The sequence below is a fragment of the Bos grunniens genome, chromosome 10 (assembly GCF_055505025.1).
Source record: "Bos grunniens cultivar Pamir isolate PY7600 chromosome 10, Bosgru_T2T1.0, whole genome shotgun sequence".
In the NCBI taxonomy this organism is placed as follows: domain Eukaryota; kingdom Metazoa; phylum Chordata; class Mammalia; order Artiodactyla; family Bovidae; genus Bos; species Bos grunniens.
Genome location: NC_141174.1, coordinates 374728 through 400258, shown reverse-complemented (window position 1 = coordinate 400258; position 25531 = coordinate 374728). Strand labels below are relative to the sequence as shown.

At 40.2% G+C, this 25531-nt stretch overlaps 1 protein-coding gene and 1 pseudogene across 5 annotated transcripts in view; both read right to left on the bottom strand.

Annotated features, from left to right (window-relative positions):
* Positions 1–25531, bottom strand: part of SPG11 (SPG11 vesicle trafficking associated, spatacsin) — a 77206-nt gene that overhangs the window by 23276 nt on the left and 28399 nt on the right. For 4 of the 5 annotated variants that reach the window (XM_086319087.1, XM_086319085.1, XM_086319086.1 and 1 more), the window contains 11 exons: positions 23128–23234; positions 22166–22311; positions 20691–20852; positions 18270–18336; positions 14441–14606; positions 13027–13232; positions 12525–12633; positions 11444–11603; positions 10783–11055; positions 9951–10151; positions 9084–9191 (listed from right to left, as the gene is read on the bottom strand). In XM_086319087.1, coding sequence (XP_086175213.1) covers positions 9084–9191; positions 9951–10151; positions 10783–11055; positions 11444–11603; positions 12525–12633; positions 13027–13232; positions 14441–14606; positions 18270–18336; positions 20691–20852; positions 22166–22311; positions 23128–23234 — 1705 coding nt within the window. Of the gene's footprint in view, positions 1–9083; positions 9192–9518; positions 9583–9950; positions 10152–10782; positions 11056–11443; positions 11604–12524; positions 12634–13026; positions 13233–14440; positions 14607–18269; positions 18337–20690; positions 20853–22165; positions 22312–23127; positions 23235–25531 lie in introns of all 5 variants that reach the window. The other variant, XR_015133796.1, reaches the window with a different exon arrangement.
* LOC147363829 (U5 spliceosomal RNA) lies at positions 1754–1821 on the bottom strand (annotated as a pseudogene).

The following is a 25531-nucleotide window of genomic DNA, read 5'->3' as shown; positions in this document are numbered from 1 at the left end:
TTCAATCCCTGGTTGGGGAATTAAACCTGTGGCTGATTGATGTAGATGTATGGCAGAAATCAACACAACAATAAATTAATAAATCAATTTTAAAAATACATTAGATGTCTTACTTTAAAAAAAAGAAAAAAGAATATGGTATCTGGCAAAACTCCCCTTCAGAAGTGACGGAGAAATCAGGATATTCCCAGATTAAAAAAGCTGGGAAATCTGGGCCTACTAGGCCTGCATTGCAGAAAGTGTTCAAGGGAGTCCTGCAAGGTAAAATAAAAGGACACTAGACACTACCTCGAAGCCATGTGGAGAAACTAAGAGCTCAGTAAAAGCAAATAAATGGCCAGTTATAAAAGCCAGTATTGTGGCAGCAATAGCTTTTTGTTTTCTGTATAGTTTAAGAGACCAATACATTTAAAGAAAAAAGAACAATTATTAGTTTACGCTAATATTACTGTAACTTTGACCTATAATTCCAAATCTTGTTTTCTTTATAATTTAAGAGACTAATGCTTTGAAAAGAAATATTAGTTTATGTTTCCAGGCACATAATGTTTAAGATGTAGTTTTGTGACATCAACAACCAACAGGAGTGGGGTCAGTGCTGTAAAGTAGTAGTTTGTCCGCTACTAAAGTTAAACCTCTATAAAATTCAAGTTAAAGTGTTGTAACTTTGGGATGTTAAGTGTAACTTCCATGGTAACAACTAAGAAAACAGCTATAGAATAGACACAAACTGAAATGAGAAAGAAATGTAAACATTTTACTACACAAAGAAATCAACTAAACACAAAAAAGGACACTAATGCAAGAGATGAGGGACACAAAAGCTGTAAGTTATACAGAAAACAAATCGCACAACAATAGAAGTCCTTCGTTATCAGTAATTACTTCATATGTAAACAGATTAAACTCTCCAATTAAAAGACAGAGATTGGCAGATGGATGAAAACATGCAATCCAACTTATGTTGTCTCAGTTCAGTTTAGTTTAGTGGCTCAGTCGTGTCCGACTCTTTGTGACTCCATGAATCGCAGCACGCCAGGCCTCCCTGTCCATTACCAACTCCTGGAGTTCACCCAAACTCATGTGCATCGAGTTGGTGATGCCATCCAGCCGTCTCATCCTCTGTCGTCCCCTTCTTCTCCTGCCCCCAATCCTTCCCAGCATCAGGGTCTCTTCCAATGAGTCAACTCTTCGCATCACGTGGCCAAAGTATTGGAGTTTCAGCCTCAGCATCAGTTCTTTCAATGAATACCCAGGACTAATCTCCTTTAGGATGGACAGGTTGGATCTCCTTGCAGTCCAAGGGACTCTCAAGAGTTTTCTCCAACACCACAGTTCAAAAGCATCAATGCTTTGGCGCTCAGCCTTCTTCACAGTCCAACTCTCACATCCATACATGACCACTGGAAAAACCATAGCCTTGACTAGAGAGACCTTTGTTGTTAAAGTAATATCTCTGCTTTTGAATATGCTATCTAGGTTGGTCATAACTTTCCTTCCAAGGAGTCAAGCGTCTTTTAATTTCATGGCTGCAGTCACCATCTGCAGTGATTTTGGAGCCTAAAAAAATAAAGTCTGACACTGTTTCCCCATCTATTTGCCATGAAGTGATGGGACCAGATGCCATGATCTTAGTTTTCTGAATGTTGAGCTTCAAGCCAACTTTTTCACTCTCCTCTTTCACTTTCATCAAGAGGCTTTTTAGTTCCTCTTCACTTTCTGCCATAAGGGTGGTGTCATCTGCATATCTGAGGTTATTGATATTTCTCCCGGCAATCTTTAGTAAAAGGCGAAAGATTTATACGCTTTGAGGAGAAACCAGAGTATCTCTCCCGGCAGTCCTGATTCCAGCTTGTGCTTCTTCCAGTCCAGCGTTTCTCATGATGTACTCTGCACAGAAGTTAAATAAGCAGGGTGACAATATACAGCCTTGACGTACTCCTTTTCCTATTTGGAACTGGTCTGTTGTTCCACGTCCAGGTCCAGTGCTGTAAAGAGCAATACTGCATGGGAACCTGGCATGTCAGGTCCATGAATCAAGGCAAATTTCAAGTGGTCAAACAGGAGACGGCAAGAGTGAATGTCGACATTCTAGTAATCAGTGAACTAAAATGGACTGGAATGGGTGAATTTAATTCAGATGACCATTATTCTACTACTGTGGGCAAGAATCCCTTAGAAGAAGTGGAGTAGCCATCATGGTCAACAAAAGAGTCTGATATGCAGTACTTAAATGCAATCTCAAAAACGACAGAATGATCTCTGTTCGTTTCCAAGGCAAACCATTCACGGTAATCCAAGCCTATGCTCCAAGCAGTAACGCTGAAGAAGCTAAAGTAGAATGGTTCTATGAAGACCTACAAGACCTTTTGGAAAGAACACCCCAAAAAGATGTCCTTTTCATTATAGGGGACTGGAATGCAAAAGTAGGAAGTCAAGAAACACCTGGAGTAACAGGCAAATTTGGCCTTGGAATATGGAATGAGGTAGGGCAAAGACTAATAGAGTTTTGCCAAGAGAACGCACTGGTCATAGCAAACACCCTCTTCCAACAAGACAAGAGAAGACACATGGACATCACCAGATGGTCAACACCAAAATCAGACTTACTATTTTCTCTGCAGCCAAAGATGGAGAAGCTCTATACAGTCAGCAAAAACAAGACCCGGAGCTGACTGTGGCTCAGATCATGAACTCCTTATTGCCAAATTCAGACTTAAATTGAAGAAAGTAGGGAAAACCACTCGGAGCAGGCAATGGCACCCCACTCCAGTACTCTTGCCTGGCAAATCCCATGGATGGAGGAGCCTGGAAGGCTGCAGTCCATGGGGTCGCTGAGGGTCAGACACGACTGAGCGACTTCACTTTTACTTTTCACTTTCATGCATTGAAGAAAGAAATGGCAACCCACTCCAGTGTTCTTGCCTGGAGAATCCCAGGGACGGGGAGCCTGGTGGGCTGCCATCCATGGGGTCGCACAGAGTCGGACATGACTGAAGTGACTTAGCAGCAGCAGCAGCAGCAGGAAAAACCACTAGACCATTCAGGTATGACCTAAATCAAATCCCTAATGATTATACAGTGGAAGTGAGAAATAGATTTAAGGGACTAGAACTGACAGATTGCCTGATGAACTATGGATGGAGGTTCGTGACATTGTACAGGAGACAGGGATCAAGACCATCCCCAAGAAAAGAAATGCAAAGGAGAAAAGGAAAGATATTCCCATTTGAACGCAGAGTTCCAAAATATAGCAAGGAGAGATAAGAAAGCCTTCTTCAGCAATAAATGCAAAGAAATAGAGGAAAACAACAGAATGGGAAAGACTAGAGATCTCTTCAAGATGGGCTCGATAAAGGACAGAAATGGTATATTGTCTACAAGAGTTTAATTTGAGATCCAAAGACACAGGCTGAAAGTGAAAAGATGGAAAAAGGTATTCTGTGTAAATAGTAAACAACCAAGAGAAAGCAGAGGTGGCTGTACTAATATCAGACCAAACAGACCTTAGGTTAAAAAGGTCAAAAGAACCAGAAAAGGACAATGTGCACTTGCAAGCCATTCAGTACAGCAAGAAAACATAACAATTATAAACATTTACACATCCAATAACAGAGCATCAAAATACACGAAGCAAAAACTGATAGAACTGAAGGAAAAACAGACGGTTCCACAATAATCGTGGGAGACCTCAATACTGGCATACTTCATTTACTGTGCTGTGCTTTACAGGGCTGTGCAGATACTGCATTTTTACAAATTGAAGGGTTATGGAGACTCTAAGCTGAGCGAGTCTGTCAGCGTCATTTTCCCAAAAGCACTAGTTTACTTTTTAATCTCAGTGATGTCTTGGTAATTCTCACAGTATTTCAAACTTTTTAATTATTATTATATTTGCTATAGTGATCTTTGATATTACTATTACAAAAGGGTTATTACTCAGTGAAAGCTCAGATAATGGTTAGAATTTTTTAGCAATAAACTTTTAAAATTAAGGTCTGTAAATATATATGAAACTGTAGTGAAAGTGTTAGTCACTCAGTCATGTCCAACTCTTTGTGACCCCATGGACTACAGCCCAGCAGGCTCCTCTGTCCATGGAATTCTCCAGGCAAGAGTAGTGGAGTGGGTGAACTCCCACTCCCTCCTCCAGGGGATCTTCCCAATGCAGACATGACTCCACTGCAGACTCAGCAAGCAACACTGCGGTGTAAACGTAACTGCACAAGGAAAGAAAAGCACCTGCGACGCACTTTGCTACGTGCACATCACTGCTGTTGTCTGGAACTTAACCTGCAGCATCTCCACGGCGCCTGTGCTCTGCTGACAGTAATGAACAGAACAAGCTGGCAGGAGACAAGGAAGGAAACAGAGGACTCCACATAAAACCAACTAGATCTAACAGACATCCACAGAATACTCTATCCAACAACAATAAAAAACACATTCTTCTCAAGTCCACATGGCATATCTTTCAGGAGAGAACTTATGTTAAACTGTAATTAAGTCTCAATAGATTTTAAAATTGGAGAAGGAAATGGCAACCCACTCCAGTGTTCTTGCCTGGAGAATCCCAGGGACGGGGGAGCCTGGTGGGCTGCCGTCTACAGGGTCGCACAGAGTTGGACACGACTGAAGCGACTTAGCAGCAGCAGCAGCAGATTTTAAAAGACAGATATCATATGAAGTATCTTCTCTGACAACAATGGGATGATTTATAAGTCAGTAACAGAAGGAAAACTGGAACACTCACAAAATTATGAAAATTAAACAACTTTTAAAGAAAGAAGACTCAAATTACCAAATCAGCAATAAAAGTGGGGACATTACTACCTATTCTACAGAAAGAGTTATAAGAGAGTACTATGAACAATTGTATGGCAATAAATTGGATAACCGAGATGAAATGGACAAATTCCTAGAAACACAAAACCTACCAAGAATAAATCACAAAGAATTAGATAATCTGACCAAATCTCCTAGTAAGGAGATTTAATCAGTAGTCAAAATCTCCCAACCAAAACCAATTTCTAACAAAGCAAAGTCATGGACCTAATGGGTTTACTGGTGAATTCTACCAAACATTTAAAGAAGAATTGATACCAGTCCTCCTCAAACTTTTTCAAAAAACTAGAGAAAACACTTCTCAACTTAGTCTATGAAACCAGTATAAACTTGATACCAAAGACAGATAAAGACACTAAAAGAAAACTACAGACTAATCTCCCTTATAAACACCGATGCAAAAATCCTTAATACAAGGCTGGCAAAATGAATTCAGCAGCATATTAAAAGGACTGTATACCACAGCCAAATAGAATTTATTTCTGGAATGCAAGAATGGTTCAACATACAAAATTCAATGTACATATCACAGTTTTCAACAGAATGAAGGAAAAAAAACACATGATCATCTCAATTGATGCAGAAAAGGCATCTGACAAAATTAAAACACCACTGCATGATAAGAAAACACTCAACAAACGAGGCACAGAAGGAAACGACCTCCACATAATAAAAACCTCACGTGAGGGCTTCCCTGGTGGTCCAGTGGTTGAGAATCTGCTTGCCAAAGCAAGAGACACAGGTCCCATCCCTGGTCCAGGAAGATCCCACATGCCAGGGAATAACTAAGCCCGGGCACCACAGCCACCAATCCACATGCTGCAACTACGGACGCCCACGGCCCCTACGGCCTGTCCTCCGCAAGGAGAAGCCCACACCCCACAGACAGACAGCAGGCCCTGCTGTCCGCAACTAGAGAAAGCTCACGTGCAGCACCAAAGACCTAGCACAGCCAAAAACACATAAGCAAAACTTAAAAAAACCCAAAAAACCCTCACGTGAAAAAGCCACAACAAACGTCATCCTCCGTGGTGCAAGACTGAAAGCATTCCTCTAAGATGAAGAACAAGACAAGGATGCCTGCTTCCACCCTTTCTAGTCAACACATTTCGGTAAGTTCTAGCCAGAGGGTTTAGGCAAGAAAAGGAAATCAAAGGCATACAAGAAGAAATAAAACTATCTCTGTTTGCAGGTATGATCTTACATAGAAAATCCTCAAGATTCTACCATAAAACTTAACAGTAAATGAGCAAAGTTGCAGGATACAAAGTCAACACCAAAAAATCAGCTACATTTCTATATACAAATAGTGAGCAATCTGAAAAGGAAATTATAAAATCTTTCCATTTCCAATAGCATCAAAAATAGGACTTTCCTTCTGGTCCAGTGGTTAAGATTTCCACGGTAGAGGGTGTGGGTCCAATCCCTTGTCAGGGAACTAAGATTCCACATGCCACATGGCACAGCCAAAAATAAAGAATAAAAGTACTCAGGAATTAAACTTAACCAATGAGGTAAAAGATCTGTACAATGAAAACCACAAAACACCACTGAAAGTAATTAAAGACATAAATAAATGGAAATACATTCTATGGTTATAAATTGTAGGTCTACCATAGTTAAAATATTATTACTATCCCCAAAATCTACAAATTCAATGCAATTCCTATCAAGATCCCCAAGACATTTTTTTAACAGAAAATTCTAAAATCATATGGAATCTCAAGGGACCCTGAATAGCCAAAACAATCATGAAAAAAAACTTTAAACACACAATGGAGAAGGCAATGGCAACCCACTCCAGTGTTCTTGCCTGGAGAATCCCAGGGACGGCAGAGCCTGGTGGGCTGCCGTCTACGGGGTTTTGCACAGAGTCGGACACGACTGAAGCGACTTAGCAGCAGCAGCAGCAGCAGAGCACTCTTCCTGATTTCAAAACGTACTACAAAACTACTATACTAACCAAAATAGCCAAACCAAGACATATAAGCCAATGGTTTAAAATGGAAAGTCCAGAAATAAGCCCTCACATACACGGTCCAATTATTTTTGACAAGGATGCCAAGACCATTTAAGAAGAAAGAACAGTCTTTTCAACAAAAGGTGCTGGGAAAGCTGGGTATCCACAAGCAAAATAAGGAAGTTGGACCCTAATCCATACACAAAAATTCACTTGAAACAGACCAAGGACCTAAATATGTAACATCTAAAAAATTATAACTCTTGGAAGAAAACATAAGAGCTTCACAACACTGGATTTGGCAGTAATTTCTTGGCTAGGATACCACATGCACAGGTAACAACAACAAAAAACTATGCAAACTGGACTTCATGAAAATTTAAGCAATTTTGTGTATCAAAAGACATGGTCAACAGAGTAAAAAGGCTACCCACAAAAAGGGAGAAAATATTTGCAAATCATATGTATGCTATGGGATCAGTATCAGAATATGTAGAGAATTCCTAAAACTCAACAACCAAAACACAATTGAAATAAAAAAATGGGCAAAGGACTTGAACAGATGTTTCTTCCAAGAAGATATATAAGTGGCCAATAAGCACATGAAAAGATGTTCAGCATCACTAATCATTAGGGGAATGCTAGTCAAAAATACAACGAGACAGCATTCTCACACCAGTTAGGATGACAGCTATCCAAAAAATAGAAAGCAACAAGTGTTTAAGAGTATGTGGAAAACCGGAAGCCTGTGTACTGTTGGTGGCAATGGTACAGCTGCTATTGAAAATAGTAGGGCAGTTTCTCAAAATACCAAAAATAGAATTCCCATTATCATCCAGCAATTACACTTCTAGGTAGATACCCAAACAAATTGAAAGCAAAGTCTCAAGACATTTGTACAACATGTTCGTGGCAGTATTAGTTGCAATAGCTAAAACATAAGACGTTACCCAAATGTCTACTGATAGATGAATAGATTGGTATACAAATACAATGGAATTGTATTTAGCACCAAAAAGGAAGGACATTCTGACACATGCTACAACATAGATGAATCTTGAGGATATTATGTTTAGTGAAATAAGCAAGTCACAAGAAGAAAAGTACTATATGATTCCACTGCCATGAGGGACGCAGTCAAAATCATAAACACAGAAAGTAGAATGGTGATTGACAGGGGCTAGTGGTAGGGGAGACTGAGGAATTATTGTTTAATGGCTATAAAATTTCAGTTTTGCAAGATGAAAAAAGCTATAGGATGGATGGTTGTGGTGATGGTTGTACAATAATGTGAATGTAGTTAATGCCACTGAACTATACACTTAAAATCAGTTAAAATGAAAAATGTTATATGCATTTTATCACAATTTAAAAAAATAATTAAAAAAAAAAGAAGTTACCTGGTATGGCTCCAGTCGTGGAGAGTGACAGACCAAGGAAATGAATGTCTCTATTTTCTGTAATTTAGGAACCTCAGGGGTATTTGAATAACCGATTCAATATTTTCAAATAATAAAACTTTAAAGAAGTTTCACTATAGTTAAGATGAACATGATTGGGAGGAAAATCTTATACTAAGATTCCATTGTGATATATTTGTTGGGTAAAATCAGTATATGGTTTTGTCTCATTTATCATAGAGCTCTTTTAGGATAGAGGGCAAAAGTGCTAAAACTCCAAGCAGGACCAAGGCATATTTCTTTTCCTTTTTTCTAAGTTCCTCTTTTTTCCATAGGGTTACTCAGTTCCACATGCTAAACAGGCCCGAAACAAGCACCAGAATAGGTAAAGCCTGAAATTAACCATAAGGTTCAGCATCATTTGGACAGAAACCACAAGTATTGATGGAAAAAGCCATTATTTTCTGTCATAGTGAACAAAAGCAGTATCAAACCCCCTTCACACTCAAAGTTGTTTTTGGATTGGCAAAACACAGCCCATGTAACCACCACACTCCTCTGTAGCATCCACAGCAGACACCATTAATTCCTTTTCCACTGAGGTTGGCTACAGCGTCAGTGGTCAGAGGTCACTGATCAGAGGTCATTAGCACACTGGATGAAACCTCCCTGTCATCCATGGCAACTGATCTGCTATAAGCAAGGTCACTGCAACTCCTGTCCTGCCTCTCCATCTCTGGAGTGGTATAAATGATTCAGTATGAATCATGCCATGTTAACAGCTATTCACCTGTTGTCATATCCTGACTCTGAGTAGACAAGAGGCCACTTTAGTCAATTTCAGATCAGCGAGAAAGATTACTATAATTCCAACTTACAGTTTCAAGGCTCTGCTGGAACTCCACAAGTTTAGCTTCAGCCTCCTTATAATTCTTGAAGAACATACAGAGTTCATACATCTCCATCATCAACAGGAGTGGGGAATCCTTTGAGGAAGAGTTTGAATGAAGTTACAAAATCCTGAAATTTAATACTATTTTCTCAATGAATAATGCCAACACAAGAGAGGTTACAGTAAAACAAAACTATTAATAAAGCTTCATAGTAAAGTGAAATCATCTATGTTAAAAAGAACAGAAATTAAATTTATATTTCCTTCTGGAAAAAAGACCTCAGGCCAGGCACACCTACTCAACAGCCCATTTTCTGTCTGTCCTGTGCCTGGTCCACTACACACGAGCAGCGGACGCTCCACTGGACGCAGCTGAGACACCGTGGCCAGCGCACACTCCTGGGTGATGGGCTCCACTGACCTGCTGAACTACTGCTCGTCTGTGGCATCAGTCAACACAATTCCATCACTTCAATGGGAGCTTTCTGTTCAGAGGATAGGAGTTTTTGAATTGGAGAGTATGGATCTGAACCGTAAGTAAACAACTTACTAAAGCATTTTGAGACCCCGGGCATGTTTCTTAAGCTCTGTGAGCCTTGGTATATCATTGTGTAAAATGAGGATAATATTACTTCATAACATCCTTATAAAATACTACTTTACACAGGATTATTGTAAGAATCAACTAAAATGATATATATAAAGCACTTTGCTAAATAAGTGACAGTTCTAGTATCACTGTCTATTGTTGGCTTGGAAAAAAAATCCCAGTGACAGGAATAATTGAAAAAGCCAATGGTGGATATTCTGAAGTAAGGCCTTTAGACTGAGGAAAGAAATGAACTAACACTACCTTAAAGAAAAGCTGGAAACCTCTGATGAGAGTCCTGATCTTCTGCCTTGTTAGCAATGTCCTCCAGATGACGGAGAGGTCCTCCAGGCCCCAGACGTGGCCCTCCGCTGAGTCCTGAAGGGGTCCCACTGCTTCAGCTGCAACGTGGGGCTCCACAGAGGCGATGATCCAGACACAGAGACAAGAGACAGCACTGGCATCCTGCCAGCGGAAAAAACTCTTCAAAGTAAGGAACGACTACACATGGCCTGCCTGACTGAGGAAGCTTCCAGCAATGCTACAACTACAGATGGGTATTTCCTGTTGAGAACAAGTCACCTCACTAAATTGGTTAAGATGACTTGAAAAGCCTTCAGACATGAAACAAACTCTAATGAACAACCAAGGGACTATTATAAGCTGTCCTGCAGAGTACAGTAGACCAAAAGGCCAAAAGCCTGAGGGGATCTATGTGGAGGTCAGAGAAGTACTGAGTGTAAGAAAACAAGCCTGTTCTCCATAGAACTGCTGACCAAGGGACTGTTCCGAGCATCCCCCGTCCTGCTCAAGAGGAGAGCAGAGGAGGTCGGCCCACCAAAGCACCCTTCTCTGTGACTGCCAGCCCGGAGCCAGGGCTCTGACCACTTCAGTTACTGAACGTTAAGGCACAAGGAAGCGCACGAGACGGCCCAGGGCCTAAGTGGGAGAAGCACAGGTGTCAGGGACCTGCAAACCCACGCTGGAGCCTCACTGCCCTTGCCTCACAGCCTCCCTGACGTCAGCCTTCTCTGTCTTCTTTCAGCTTTTTCTACTGCCCTCTGAGTCCTTAATTTAGGCTTTCTGAGATCCTCACCTGGAGACATGAGGCCAGGACACTGAGGATTGGGGCCTTTTGTCTCACTGCTTCTCCCAGGAGCCAGCACCAGGAGTCTGGCACCTCTGAACACTGAAGCAGAATCTGAAAGAAATCTGTCATCTCTTCTTTGTGTCTCTGGAGTTCCTGTGAGGACCTGTTGCAGACTTGGTCACTGTCCATTCTGGAGTTGGACACTGAGGGCAAGTTCTCAAAAGCCAGTCTTAAGTGGTCCTGAAGAACAGGGCTGAAATACTGGAGAAGATATTTCACCTAAAAACATATTAGACGATGATCAAAAAAGACAACCAAATTCCAATTTCAGCTGGAGCTAAAAACGTTGGACAAAGAGGCAAACTTGTTCTTTCTCACCCTGAACTGTCAGAAGTGACCACTGTATGTCAGAAGTGACCATACAATTTTAAAGTCATTTGTTATGTCTGAGTGAGTTTCCAGATTCAATCTAGAGTCACACAAACTCTTCTTTCAGCTCTTTGGTAGTAATGACTAGTCCTTTGTCTGAAGCCAACCCACAGAAATCTCAGTAAAAATAGTCACCATAGCAAACAAAAGCTTATGATATACAACAGAAAGAACACTGTCTTCTGAGAAGTGCTCCAATTTCGTCTTCTTTAATAACCAGGAACAATCGGTGGCTTACCTCCTCTGGGTGGTGATTATGGAGCTGGCTATGAATAATAAACTGTAACCAGTCATTTGCTCTGGCACATTCTCTAAGGTAAGATGTGCTCGGTTTTATATTGTGGAGCCTGCAGAACTGTACCACTAATGCCCACTGGCTGCTGGATTCACTGGATAACCTGTAATTGGGAGTGGATATGCGGGTAAGAGGGAAAGAACTTGTTAAAATACAGCTTTGAGCTAGAAACTTAGCAAAAAATAAATTTAACTACAGTATATTCTCTAAAATGCCTTTCAACAAATACCAAATATTTATTAGGAGGCTTTGAAAAAAGAACTTTCATCCATAATGCTCAACAGCTTTCTCAGCATACTGGCAAAATTCCTTTCCCACCCCCCACCGCCCCACACCAGTACCAACCAAGTGTCTGTCAAACCAGCTATGTAATGTAGCATCTTTAGGAGAACTGAGAAAACAGTCCCTCGAGAAACTAGGTGCCTGATTCTCTTGCATGATTCTCTTTAAGTGTCAGAGGGAGGCCGGACAGGCACCTGGGCTTCCTCGCTAAGGGGAGGGTACCTGCTGAGCACACAGTCTGTGAAGGGAGGGACAGGAGAATGGTGCACCCCCAGGGCTGGGGTGGCAGGGTCAACCCCAGTGGACAGCAGAGAGGAAAGATGACGTCAATGTGTAAAGAGAGGGGTTTCTGTGGAAAGACGGTCACCTCACCTTCCATTATCAGTTGACATATATTAGCAAGAAAAAAAAAATCAAGGACATCACTTAGAGTCAACTTTTGTGAGACCCATCCTGCACCCAATTCCGACATGTTAACAGTGGAGATGTCTCAGACCAGCAGGGCCCTAGCAGAGGCAAAGCTCCTCTCCACCTCTTGGGAACCCTCTCTAAAGAAGGAATCATTATCTTCATTCTCCTTTTACTGATGGCAAGATGCATTAAAGTACGCTAAGTACTCCATGAGGACGAAGATAAGGTCTAGGGGGACTGGCAGAAACATCTGAGAGAAGAAACACTAGGCAAACACAGACTGGAATGGTCAGGTTTCATGAAAAAGAGGTGAGGGTTGCAGCTCACAAACCTCTGTATTTGCTGCTGCTGAATGTTGCTCCATATGCCTTCTTCTAAGAGAACAAGTAACTCTTCGATGGTTGCCCTTTCACCCAGAGCAAGTTTAGACAGTTTTTCAGCTATAGGAAATTTAAACAACAAAATATGGTCAAGAGAAAAGTACGGTCAGGAAGTGGGCATTTCCTCTTTTTTTGGCCACAATGCATGGCTTGGAGAATCTTAGTTCCTCAAATAGGGATCAAACCTGGGCCACTGCAGTGAAATCAGTGTCCCAACCACTGGACTGTCAGGGAATTCCCAGGAACTGGGCATTTCTACTTGAAGAGTGTGGCCCAGAGACATTTCAGAAACCCATTAAAGGGCCCAAAGAAATGAGATAAAGTACAAACATTCTGCAGAAAAAGGATGAAGCAGAAGATAATTGTTTCTTCCCCAACCACTCACAATTCAATGCTTTAGACCTATTTGTCTCTTGTCCTTTAAACAAAACAAACGACATAAAGGTGCTATACTTAGAGACTCTCTGATAGAGTTGTACGGAGCATCTTCATTTCCACACTTGTAGTTCAAAATTATATTGGCCACTTTCATATCAACTCTGAGCTTGAGGCTGTCGAGACCAAGCAATTCTAAGAAGCATACACAGGCTGCTCCTATCGAAGCTATGTGGAAGCAGGAGAGCCCTAAAACATAGGCTTCATGGCCGACTTGCTGGATCCTGAGAAAGAAAGGGATCAAAAATCACATCAACACATGAAACGTTTTTCTCACCAGAAAAAGCAGATGGAATCACATCAGTGATACTTGTGGACTTTGTGATCTCCTCCCCCGTCCCCCCACTGCTGTTTTTCACCCCCTGTACTCATCCACTTAGGTTCTTGGTAGCTTTTAGTTGTCTTCTGGCTCCATAGCCCCCTATTCCTTTATATTTCACCTTTGCCTAAAACACCTATTCATAGTTCAAGTAATTTTTGCTTCCAACTTCATTCAGGGGAACATGGAATAGAATTTGTGAGAAACTGTCAACCTGTGATCTTATTAATTATAAATATGTACACAAACTACCCTTCCCTGGTGGCTCAGACAGTAAAGCGTCTGCCTGCAATGTGGGAGACCTGGGTTCTATTCCTGGGTCGGGAAGATCCCCTGGAGAAGGAAACAGCAATCCACTCCAGCACTCTTGCTTGGAAAATTCCATGGATGGAGGAGCCTGATAGGCTACAGTCCATGGGGTCGCAAAGAGTCGGACACGACTGAGCGACTTCACTTTCACACAAAATACCAAGAAAATTAATGGCACCTAAAGTGTGACATCATAAAGCTCAAGCATTTTAAAGGACTCATATATGTTCTTTTATATGAATAGAAAAATTCAGAGGAAAGATACACAAGAAGTTAACCATGCTTATTTTTACTATGTACAATAGAATTGAAGCTGAGAGACAAAACATTTTTTTTCACTTTTCATCCTCTGATTTACTTGAATATTTTACCATAAAGTTGCATTAGTTACCTATAAAATAAACTAAGATATTAAGTCTGAATTTAGCTGCTGATTATATCAAATACTCCTCCCAATTCTGTGCTTTACAAAAGTGAATTATAAAAGACCAAGATTTTAAATACAGAATTCACATCTAATTATAGAATTCCCTCTTTGAAACTGCTAACATTTGGCAAGCTCCTGGTTCAATTTTTAAAGACATGATTCTAAGATATATTTATGATATTTAAAAATATATTTTAATCTTTTTCCTATTCACAAAGTAAGATTAAGTGCCAGACTCCTAGGGTATACAGAAAAGTACAAATGAAAAATAAAACGACCAACTGTGGTATGTTTCCAGTAGGTTTTTATAAATGCATGTATAAAAATACACAAATATGCTTTTTATTAAGAGTATAAATTATATTTTAAATACTCACAGCTGCTTGGGGGTCTTGCTCTTGGTTAATTCCTGAACCAGAAAAGTACCAAATGCAAATGATGGCCGCCCATGATGTAAATAATAAGCAAAATTCAGACGTTCTACTACAGCGTATTTATTAACCAGGTCAGGGCTAGAGAAATGTGGGAGCTGACTCGCTGCATCTGGGGGAAAGTGAAGCAATATTAATCCTCTGCACCTCACCATGATTAACTTCAGATCGGCATGTGGAAAACTTAACTTGGCAACGGTGAAAGAAAACTGGTCGCGATCATCATTTTGTACCACTGTGTATCACTGTGAACCACCAAAATGTAATAATTTTATTTTAATGTGGAGCAGTAGCCCTCATTTTACACAAAAATGTGTACCTCAGAAGCCACATAAAAACGTATGTTTTAAACCTATTGAACTTGTTATTTTAGATGCTATAATTCTGTATTTGATGATTCTTTAAGTTCACATTGGCAATAACCCTTTAACTACAAAATCTGTTAAGAATCGGCACACAGAGCTCTTTAATTCATTCACACAGCTCATTACACGGTGAATGCCTTCGTATCATATTTATACGAATCCTCTATTCAACAAGACCAGTGCATTGTACCTTTTCCAAAATACTGAGAATATTCTTTTCTCCACATTAATACCCTAATAGTCTTTTATTATAGCTACTTTTGCTTCTCATGTTGCATTCATGAGCACCTTATTATCTACATCAAACCATCTTTCTAAGACCAGCAGAGTGTTTCAAAGTTCCTCTGTGCCCATAGAAAAAGCAGAAAAAAACACTTTTTCTCTTTTTAGAGAAATATGAAGTCAAAAGATATAATTGTTCCTATCAAGCCCTAACCTTTAATTGCTTCTTAACCACTAAAGACCTATTTTAAAAAGGAGATAAAACATTGCGAACTGTAAGGAACCATTTCTGGAAAACAGTGCATCTGCTCTTATTTTCATAGTTCAAAGCTGAAGTAAAATTATATCCTCCCATGCAATTCCAAAGGAATTTTTACATTCTGACTAGGTTCTTAATTAAAAAAAGATTTGAAGACTTTAGAGGAGCCCGTCATCTTACAAAGCTATTCCTTAAAATTACACCTCCCTTGAGATTAAAAAACTGTCACGTCTTATCTGTATTCTTTGTAAGAGCAGACAGATTTTGATAACTTAAAATTGCATGTAGAACCATTCATTCATCCATTATTTACAGAGTTCACATAAAGCCAAATGAACAAATCTGAGTCTTTGTTTTTTTTTTGGTCACATAGCACAGCATGTGGGATCTTAGTTCCCTGACTAGGGATTGAACCCGTGCCTCTTGAAGCGGAAGTGTGGAGTCTTAACCACTGAACCACAAGCAAGTCCCCAAACTTGAGTTTTTATTCAAATAAGACCCTAATTTTTTTAGTGGTTTGGGGGGCCAGTATAGAGGTTTTGTATAAGGGAAAATTTTCTCTAACCTGCTGCAAAAGCCAAATTACCATGCAGTTGCCTTATGGTCATTTTCCATGGTAAAACCGTATGAAAAAAGAAGCACCCATTCTAGTTAAATACAACCCTCCAATTTAAAACATCTGTATTACATCTTCATAATAATGATTTCATTTAAATTGTGCTTTATTTCTTCAAATATGTTTTAAATTTCTAAAAACAAGGCAGGGAACAGGTCTTCAGCTTCCTTTCAGTTCCCCTAGTATACCTGGTCGAGTGCTCCATATTCACCAGGACTTCAGGACTCCGGCTAACGGGTGGAGTTGGAGCCATCAGAACCGCACAGGGGATTCTGCCTACTCTCCAGTAACCTCACAGAGATTAGAATGAGTATTTTCACTTGAAAATGCAGTAAGCACTACCTCATCCTGCACTGAACAACCACCAACTGAATATCTCCTACAGGCCCAGCACTGTGCTAGACACCAGGTAAATTCAATATACCGAAATTTGAACTTATAGAACTGACATGTTAGAAAATGCACTTTTATGTACATCAGTAAATATTTATACGGTATGTATTACGTGAAAAGTATGGATTTGAATCCTACTTTACAGTAATACAGGCAGAGGCACCACAGGTAATATGATATTAAAAGCTAACTCAAAATGAGTAAGTAAAAAAGAAACAGAAAAAGCAGAGTTTAGGAATGGCACACAAAACAATGAGGGAAATGTTTACGGTCTAGAGAGGATGGCAGTGTGTGCACACCTGGTGCTCACCATCTAAGGGCTTTTTAAATGAGTCTCGTGACACGTGAGGAAGGCACTGTCACTCACCTTATTTCATGGAAAACTGACGGGAGGTTAAATCAGTTGCCCAAGGTCATACAGCTATTACATGGCAGAGCCAAGACCTGTCTAATGTTAAAAACACCTACGCTTTTAACCTTTATAATATTAATACTATACTGCAAGTGAACATGGATTTTTGGAAAGGGAAAAATTTAAGCAGAAGGTCTATATTACATTTTCCAGCAAGTACAGCACTAGTGACCTCATGACTTTTAACTCAAAGTATGTTTTCAATTCAGTATCTATAAAAAACTAAAATGAGGTATCAACTCACTCTGCTCAGAAAGGCCATCATCAAATAATAAATGCTGGAGAGGGTGTAGAGAAAAAGGAATCCTCCTACCCAGTTGGTGAGAATGTAAACCGGAACAGCCACTATGCAGAACGATATGGAGGCTACTTAAGAAAACTAAAAACAGACTTCCCACAAGATCAGTAACCCTACTCCTGGGCATGTATCTGGAGAAAACTAATTCAAAACGATCATGCACCCTGATGTCCACTGCAGCAGCACTATGTACAACATGGAGGCAACCTTCATGTCCATCAACAAGTGGCTGGATAAAGAAGACGTGATATACACACACACATATATACACAAACTCTCTCACACAGCAGAAAATATATATGTGTATGTATACATACACATAATGGAAGATGTGAGATATATATATGTATACACACACACACACACACACATACATACAATGGAATACTACTCAGCCATAAAAATAATGAAATAATGCCATCTGCAGCAGGAACATGGATGGACCTAGAGGTTATCACACTAAGTGATATAAGCCAGACAAAGACAAATATCATATCGCTTAGATGTGGAATCTAAAAAAATGATACAAATGAACTTATTTACAAAACAGAAAGAGACTGACAGACATAGAAAACAAACTTACAGTTACCAAAGGGGAAAAGGGTAGGGAGGGATAAATTAGGTTGGGATTAACATATACTGCTGCTGCTGCTAAGTCGCTTCAATCGTGTCTGACTCAGTGCGACCCCATAGACGGCAGTCCACAAGGCTTCCCCGTCCCTGGGATTTTCCAGGCAAGAACACTGGAGTGGGTTGCCATTTCCTTCTCCAATGCATGAAAGTGAAAAGTGAAAGTGAAGTCGCTCTGTCGTGTCCGACTCTAGCGACCCATGGACTGCAGCCTACCAGGCTCCTTCCATGGGATTTTCCAGGCAAAAGTACTGGAGTGGGGTGCCATAAAACAGATAACCAATAATGACCTACTGTATAGCACAGGGCACTGCACTTAATATTTTGTAATAACCTATAAGGGAAAAGAATCTGAAAAAGAATATATAACTGAATCACAGTGCTGTACAGCTGAAACTAACACGATACTGTAAATCAACTATACTTCAATTAAAAAAAAGCACATCAGTTTTTTTTTTAAGTTTCTATTTTTAAGATAGAAAGTATGAGGGAGAAAACTAGATTGGCTTTACATAAATGATCCTCTACTGTCAACACTGCTGAAATGCTTCTAAAGCAAGAAGAATCCATAATGACTTACCTCCTATAGCCAATGTGTTGGCAGATTGCCAGCCAAACAATCTGCTAGGATCAAAGGGCAACAATGACTGAAAAAGGGGAGAGGTCAAATCAGAGTTAAAGGGTAACTAATTCCAAAGTAAACTAAATCATATGCAAGAGCTTCACTTTCTCTTTCTGTCTGCTTCCCTTTCCACAGCAATTAAAAACTTCTCATCTTTCTAGATATAAATTCTTTGAAAACAGCTACAAACAAAAAAGAGGCTATGAGACATTTTTCGACTTTAATAAAAACAGAACTAGCTATGTTTCTTTTAAAGACTCTCTTCATTTCAAACTATGATGCAAAGTTTACTGTCTTTTGGTAGAACCAGCAACAATTACAACGTAAAAATGGGCTTTGTAAATGCTTTGGAATCAAAGGCAAGAGGACTAAGCGGCTAGAAAACGCTACCATAAATACAACAAGGTGTGCTGCAGCAGGTCGGGAAACAGACAGCTGGGTCACGGGCTACAGCAATGTGAGGACCAAAGCAGCAATACCACCACCAAAGAAAAACAGCAGACTAAGGCCAGGTCAGTCAGAGATCTGAGAGCAGGGAGCACTGGCTGTTTGAAATGTGCAGGCCAAAGGTTTAGCAGACAGTAAACAGACTGCGGGAAGGAGACAGAGAACCATACAGGAGACAACAGAACTATCAGGTCCAGATTTGGGTGGCGGGGAAAAGAGCAGCTTTAATTTTATTTACGTATGTGTGTGTGTATTAGATTATTTATTTAAGTATACTTTAATTCATTCATTCATTTATTCTAGGGCTCCCAATGAGGGATTAAACCTGGGCCATGGCAGTGAACGTGCCAAGTCCTAACCACTGGACCACCAGGGAATTCCAAAGCAGCTTTAACTTTAAATGAAAGGAGAATCTTACGGTCTAGTGAAGAGGGAATACTTTTCCTAAAACAATAGGACTAACAAACTGCTTCAACCTAAAAACAGAACAAACAACAACTGGAAACCACTTCCGTTTTAGGCTGATGGGATCCACTTTATGTAGTAAAACATGTATTTTTTATGTTTTTATGTAATCCACTTATATCTATGTAATCCATTTATCTCATTTCTGCAATGAGATAAGAAGCTTGTGATAAATATAAATCTAGCTGACTGCTTCCTTCTTCAAGAAAGTTTTGCTACATTAAAAACACACCAAAAAACACCTCTGACACATATCAGCAACAAGTAGTTCACGGACTCATGTATGCCTGGGGACCACCACATTTTTAGTAGCACAGGTCTGTAAAATTTTCACATTAGAGTAAGAGGTTTTATATTTTTATAGGATTATAGGGTTTACGTTTAACTGAAGACACTATGAGAATATCTGTACTCAGGAAAAAAAGCAAAAGCCTTCTAAAGTGAGAAATGATCAAAAGAAAGTGTTCTTTTTTTTAAAAAAAAGTATTTAATTTTTAATTAAAGGATAACTGCTTTTCAAAATTTTGTTGTTTTCTGTCAAGAAAGTGTTCTTAATTGAGGATCCCTCAATAGGTTTCAGGGAACATAAGCAAAATTATATGCAATTTTTCTGGGTACAGGGTTTGTAGTTCTCTCACATTCTTCAAGAAGTCTTTGTCCTGAAAAAGGTGACTTAAATGAACAGCCCTATTCACTGAGAAGAAACAGAAGTTTATCAGTGGTAGCATGAAGCAGCTTTCAATGAGAGTAGCAGACCAGTACGCTGGCCAACTGCCTGTCTGCCCTCCCACCCAATTCCACCTTTCCTGTGCTCTGCCCTTAACCGGACAACTGCATTTCCCAAACTCACCTGAGCTTTGGCTACCAGACACATTTAGCCATGAGAGAGAAAAGGTGGGAAGAGGGGAGAAACTGAGATGCTTTCCCCTTCTGTGTTTTCTGGAGGATCTCCTACAAGGTTCCAGCCTACACTCTCTTCCAAGCCCCCAGTAGGCAGCCTGGTTCTGAGCGTGTGTCTCAGAGAGGCTCCATTGCTGGGTTCAGTAACACCCCTTTCTGGCAACCTTAGGGGTGTTGATGACATCCATCTTTGTCAATTTTGAGGTTGCCTCATCATTACACACTTGGCTTCTCTCTTCTGCTATCATTCGGTATAAGTAATTTCCTACATTAAATGGCCTACACGTGGAAGACTCCGGCTTCCCAGGTAGTACAGTAGTCAAGAACCTGCCTGCCAATGCAGGAGACACAGGTTTGATCCCTGGGTTGGGAAGATCCTCTGGAGAAGGGAATGGCAACCCACTCCAGTATTCTTGCCTGGAGAATCCCATGGACAAAGGAGCCTGGTGGGCTATAGTTCACGGGGGTCACAGTCGAAAATGACTGAGCATGCACACGTTACCTTACTTGGAAGACCCAGAATGGTCTCTCTTTTCCACTCTGGCTGATAACGTCTTGGTACTATACCTGAATGAGGTGGTAGAGTGTAATGTCGGGAGGCAGGACACTAGGGGCGGTGTACTGTGGGAACAGAGCAGCTTTAAGCTTTGGGTAAGGAGTTAATGCCATCTTCAGTAGCTGGGGATCTACTTTCTTCAGAGAGTTCTCATTTTCTCCATTCTGAACAACCTAAATAAAAAGACAGATAATGTGATACAGAATAATGTTTTTCTCTTTTCCAAATTTAAGTCCTTTTTTCATAAGATGCAAGGAGTAACAGGCCAACAGCTCTAGCTCTGACTTAAGACAAACTAGCTGTGTGGCCCTGGGCTGGATACTTAGTATCAGGCAGGCTTCAGTTTCTTCAACTAAAAAATTAGAAGGTTCAGCTAGGCCAGTGGCTTTCAAACTGCATAAGGAAAATCTGTTTGAAAACAGGCTCTGTCACAACAATATTTAAAATTTTAAAACATTAAATATTTAATTGTATATTAAATAGTAAATATTTTAAAAGAAAAAAACCTACTAGACTAGATGACTCTTAGGTTCTTTCTCTCAGGTCTCAAGTTATTCTATGGCTAACTTCTAACAGTGATTAAAAACAGAGGAGTAAGTAACCATGAAGTTAAGATATACTGCAACATCTAAAACAGGTGGAATGAAATTAAGCTAGCATCCCAGGGACGGGGGAGCCTGGAGGGCTGCCGTCTCTGGGGTTGCAGAGTTGGACACGACTGAAGCGACTTAGCAGCACCAGCAGCATTCTTAAGTTCCCTCTAACCAGCCATGCTACACTTTCAAAACTGCAGAGATGGGCAAATTTTCACTGGGTTCCTCAAAAAAGTTTCTAAGGGTAGCTAAAAATTATGATTTCCTTTTTAGCTCTCAAAGAGGTCAAATAATAGAGAATAATTCCCAAGCCACAGATTCAAAGTATACTTACTCCAAGGAGCAATTAGATCTTGATTCCATCCTAAAAACAAACCTGGGCTATCAGAGAGCAAATAAAGGGGGAAAAAAATCTCTACACAACATTCAGTTGCCCCTTGTATCCACAGGGGATTGGTTTCAAGACCCTTACAGATAACCAAAATGTGAGGACCTCAGGAAATGGCGAACCACTCCAGTGTTCCTGCCTGGAGAATCCCAGGGACGGAGGAGTCTGGTGGGCCGCCATCTATGGGGCCGCACAGAGTCGGACACGACTGAAGTGACTTAGCAGCACCAGCAAGTCCTTCAAATAAAATGCTGTAGTACAGTCGCCCCCTCCATACCTGTGGATGCAGAACCCCTGGATATGGAGGGCTGACTGTATTGATCTCCTTTCAACTTAAGAGGATATGACATAAAGCTTAAAAATTCACTGTTGTTTTATACTCTTTAATGAAATACTAGTACGTGGTTACATTTTAAATCAACTGAGATCTAGAAGATCCACAGTATTTCTGCTAAACTCATAATCAGTCCTATATTGCTATAACATGTAAAAGTGCTGTCCATACCTGGCTGACGCCCCCAGGGGCATACATTGTGGTAGCAAGGGCTAGGAGGGTATGTCCTTCCAATAGCATACTGCTGACACTGGCCTGGTTGCTGGGAATCAGTATCTGAGCATTTGCAAGGCTAGCCTGGAAGATCAGTCTGGGATCTGAAAAATAAGAAAGTACATTTTTCTCCTTGAGAGAGAAATACTAAACTAAGAATTATATGGGCTTCCCTGGTGGCTCAGATGATAGAGAATCCGCCTGCAATGTGTGAGACCTGGGTTCAATCCCTGAGTTAGGAAGATCCTTTGGAAAAGGAAATGGTAACCCACTCCAGTATTCTTGCCTGGAGAATTCCATAAACAGAGGAGCCTGGAGGGCTACAATCCATGGGGATGCAAAGAGTAGGACATGACTCAGTGACTCAAACACACATAAGAATTATATAATTCTAAGAAAGAAAATGAATTTTTAGCTCTACCCACAGTAAGGACTTTTCAAACATAAAAGCAATAGGAAATCAGATTACAAAGGGAAAGAAAAATAGATGTCTACATAAAAATAAAAACTTCTATTCGGGGAATGGAAACAAGGAAAACTGAAAGGTAGTAATGAACAAGGGGAAAAATAAACAAAAACAACAACCTAACAATTAATGTCTTCAACAAAGAGCTCATACGAAAGCCCAAAATACTGATTCTAACAGATAAATGGACAGAATAACTATTTTACAAAGCAGAAAATATAAATGCCTGACACATAAAAATATATAATTCATTAGCAATAAAAATGCAAATTAAAACAGGAGTCAGATACCACATATCACCTATCTACTTCTTAAATAAAGCCTGAGTCTAGATTATGGTCAAATATTTGTCTACAGTTATATGACTTATTTAAAGAGTTTACAACTTAAATTCCATTCAAAAGACTGGTTATTTATCTAAAGCAATTTCTGTTTTAACATAGGACACCCATACCTGTTAAATTACTGGAAACTTGTCGACACTGAACTAAAAATTCAAACCAAGGGTGAGCTTCATGTAATTCTTTTTTTCCCAAAAAAGGACAATTTGGAGGACTAAGTCTGTATATAAAACAAACACACAAAATATCTGATTAACATAAAGGGTAAGACAGACAATTACAACCATGTTTGCTCAGGTAATATCTAGCATTAAAAAAAAAAAAAAGAACTTTGCACTTAAAAAAGTAAACACTGAATACTCCCAGTCTTATAGTATGTTTTTCATATGCCTTACATATGATCTGGGAATAAAGAAAATTTTAGAGACAGAGATAATATCACTTAAAGTGTTTCCTACAATGACGAAATTTTACCAACTCTGTGTAAGATTATCAGAATACCTTTGTGCTTTAAGATCTTTCTCAAGCTTAAGAGATTTTTTGGAAATTTTTATATAACTACAAGAGAAGATGAGACTAAGCAGTTAAGGGTCATAACAGGGCCTCTGAAAATATGGCTTTTAAACCCTCACTTGCCAGTAGTTTTGGGGGAAATATTTCTGTGTTCAAGTAAGCCTTAATGATATGAACAAGAAATACATCCTCTGCTTGAATTCCTAGCCTATACTACATAAAATAAATAAAAATGTTCTCATTCGCAGATGAATGTGGGTTCTGGAATCAAATATAACTAAATCTAACTTTACCATTTACTAGCTGTGCACCTTAAACAAGGCACTGGGTCCCTGTCAAAGCCCGTTTCGTCATCTGTGAAATGGAGGTGTGAATAACCACCTCAGGGAGTTTCTGAAGATTAAACGAGATGATGCACATAAAGCACTAAGAACAGTGCCAGATACACTGTCTAAGTGCTCACTCACGGTCACAAGTCGTAAGTTGCTCAGTCGTGTCCGACTCTGCGACCCCATGGGCTGTAACCTACTAGGCTCCTCCTTCCATGGGATTTTCCAGGCAAGAATACTGGAGTGGTTTGCCATTTCCTTCTCCAGGACATGTTCCCAACCCAGGGACTGAACCTGGGTCTCCCGCATTGTAGCCAGATGCTTTACCATCTGAGCTACCACTATTATTATTACTGACCCAACAGCAAATAACACTGGCCACAGATACAATTCCGCCAGTTGATCTTAGGTAAGTATATATACTGATGTCTGACTATCTAAATATAAACTTTAGAGCATGTCTAAGATGTGGATCACAATAAACTGTGGAAAATTCTGAAAGAGATGGGAATACCAGACCACCTGACCTGCCTGCCTCTTGAGAAATCTGTATGCAGGTCAGGAAGCAATAGTTAGAACTGGACATGGAACAGCAGACTGGCTCCAAATAGGAGGAGTATGCCAAGGCTGTATATTGTCACCCTGCTTATTTAACTTATATGCAGAGTACATCATGAGAAACGCTGGGCTGGAGGAAGCACAAGCTGGAATCAAGATTGCCGGGAGAAATATCAATAACCTCAGATATGCAGATGACACCACCCTTATGGCAGAAAGTGAAGAGGAACTAAAAAGCCTCTTGATGAAAGTGAAAGAGGAGAGTGAAAAAGTTGGCTTAAAGCTCAACATTCAGAAAACGAAGATCATGGCATCCGGTCCCAACACTTCATGGGAAATAGATGGGGAAACAGTGGAAACAGTGTCAGACTTTATTTTTCGGGGCTCCAAAATGACTGCAGATGGTGACTGCAGCCATGAAATTAAAAGACGCTTACTCCTTGGAAGGAAAGTTATGACCAAGATAGCATATTGAAAAGCAGAGACATTACTTTGCCAACAAAGGTCCGTCTAGTCAAGGCTATAGTTTTTCCAGTAGTCATGTATGGATGTGAGAGTTGGACTGTGAAGAAGGCTGAGCACCGAAGAACTGATGCTTTTGAACTGTGGTGTTGCAGAAGACTCTTGAGAGTCCCTTGGACTGCAAGGAGATCCAGCCAGTCCATTCTGAAGGAGATCAACCCTGGGATTTCTTTGGAGGGAATGATGCTGAAGCTGAAACTCCAGTACTTCGGCCACCTCATGCGAAGAGTTGACTCACTGGAAAAAGACTCTGATGCTGGGAGGGATTGGGGGCAGGAGGAGAAGGGGACGACAGAGGATGAGATGGCTGGATGGCATCACTGACTCAATGGACGTGAGTCTGAGTGAACTCCGGGAGTTGGTGATGGACAGGGTGGCCTGGCGTGCTGTGATTCATGGGGTCGCGAAGAGTCGGAGACGAATGAGAGACTGAACTGAACTGAACTGAAGATACCTTGCAGTGGCTATAAAGTCAAAGTTCTTAGCATTTGTTTGGTATGAAAGTCCAAGTTAACCTTTAGAATCTTCCCTCCTTTAAACTCTTAAAGCATTAAATATTAATAAATTAATATTAATAAATTAGTAAATGTTAATA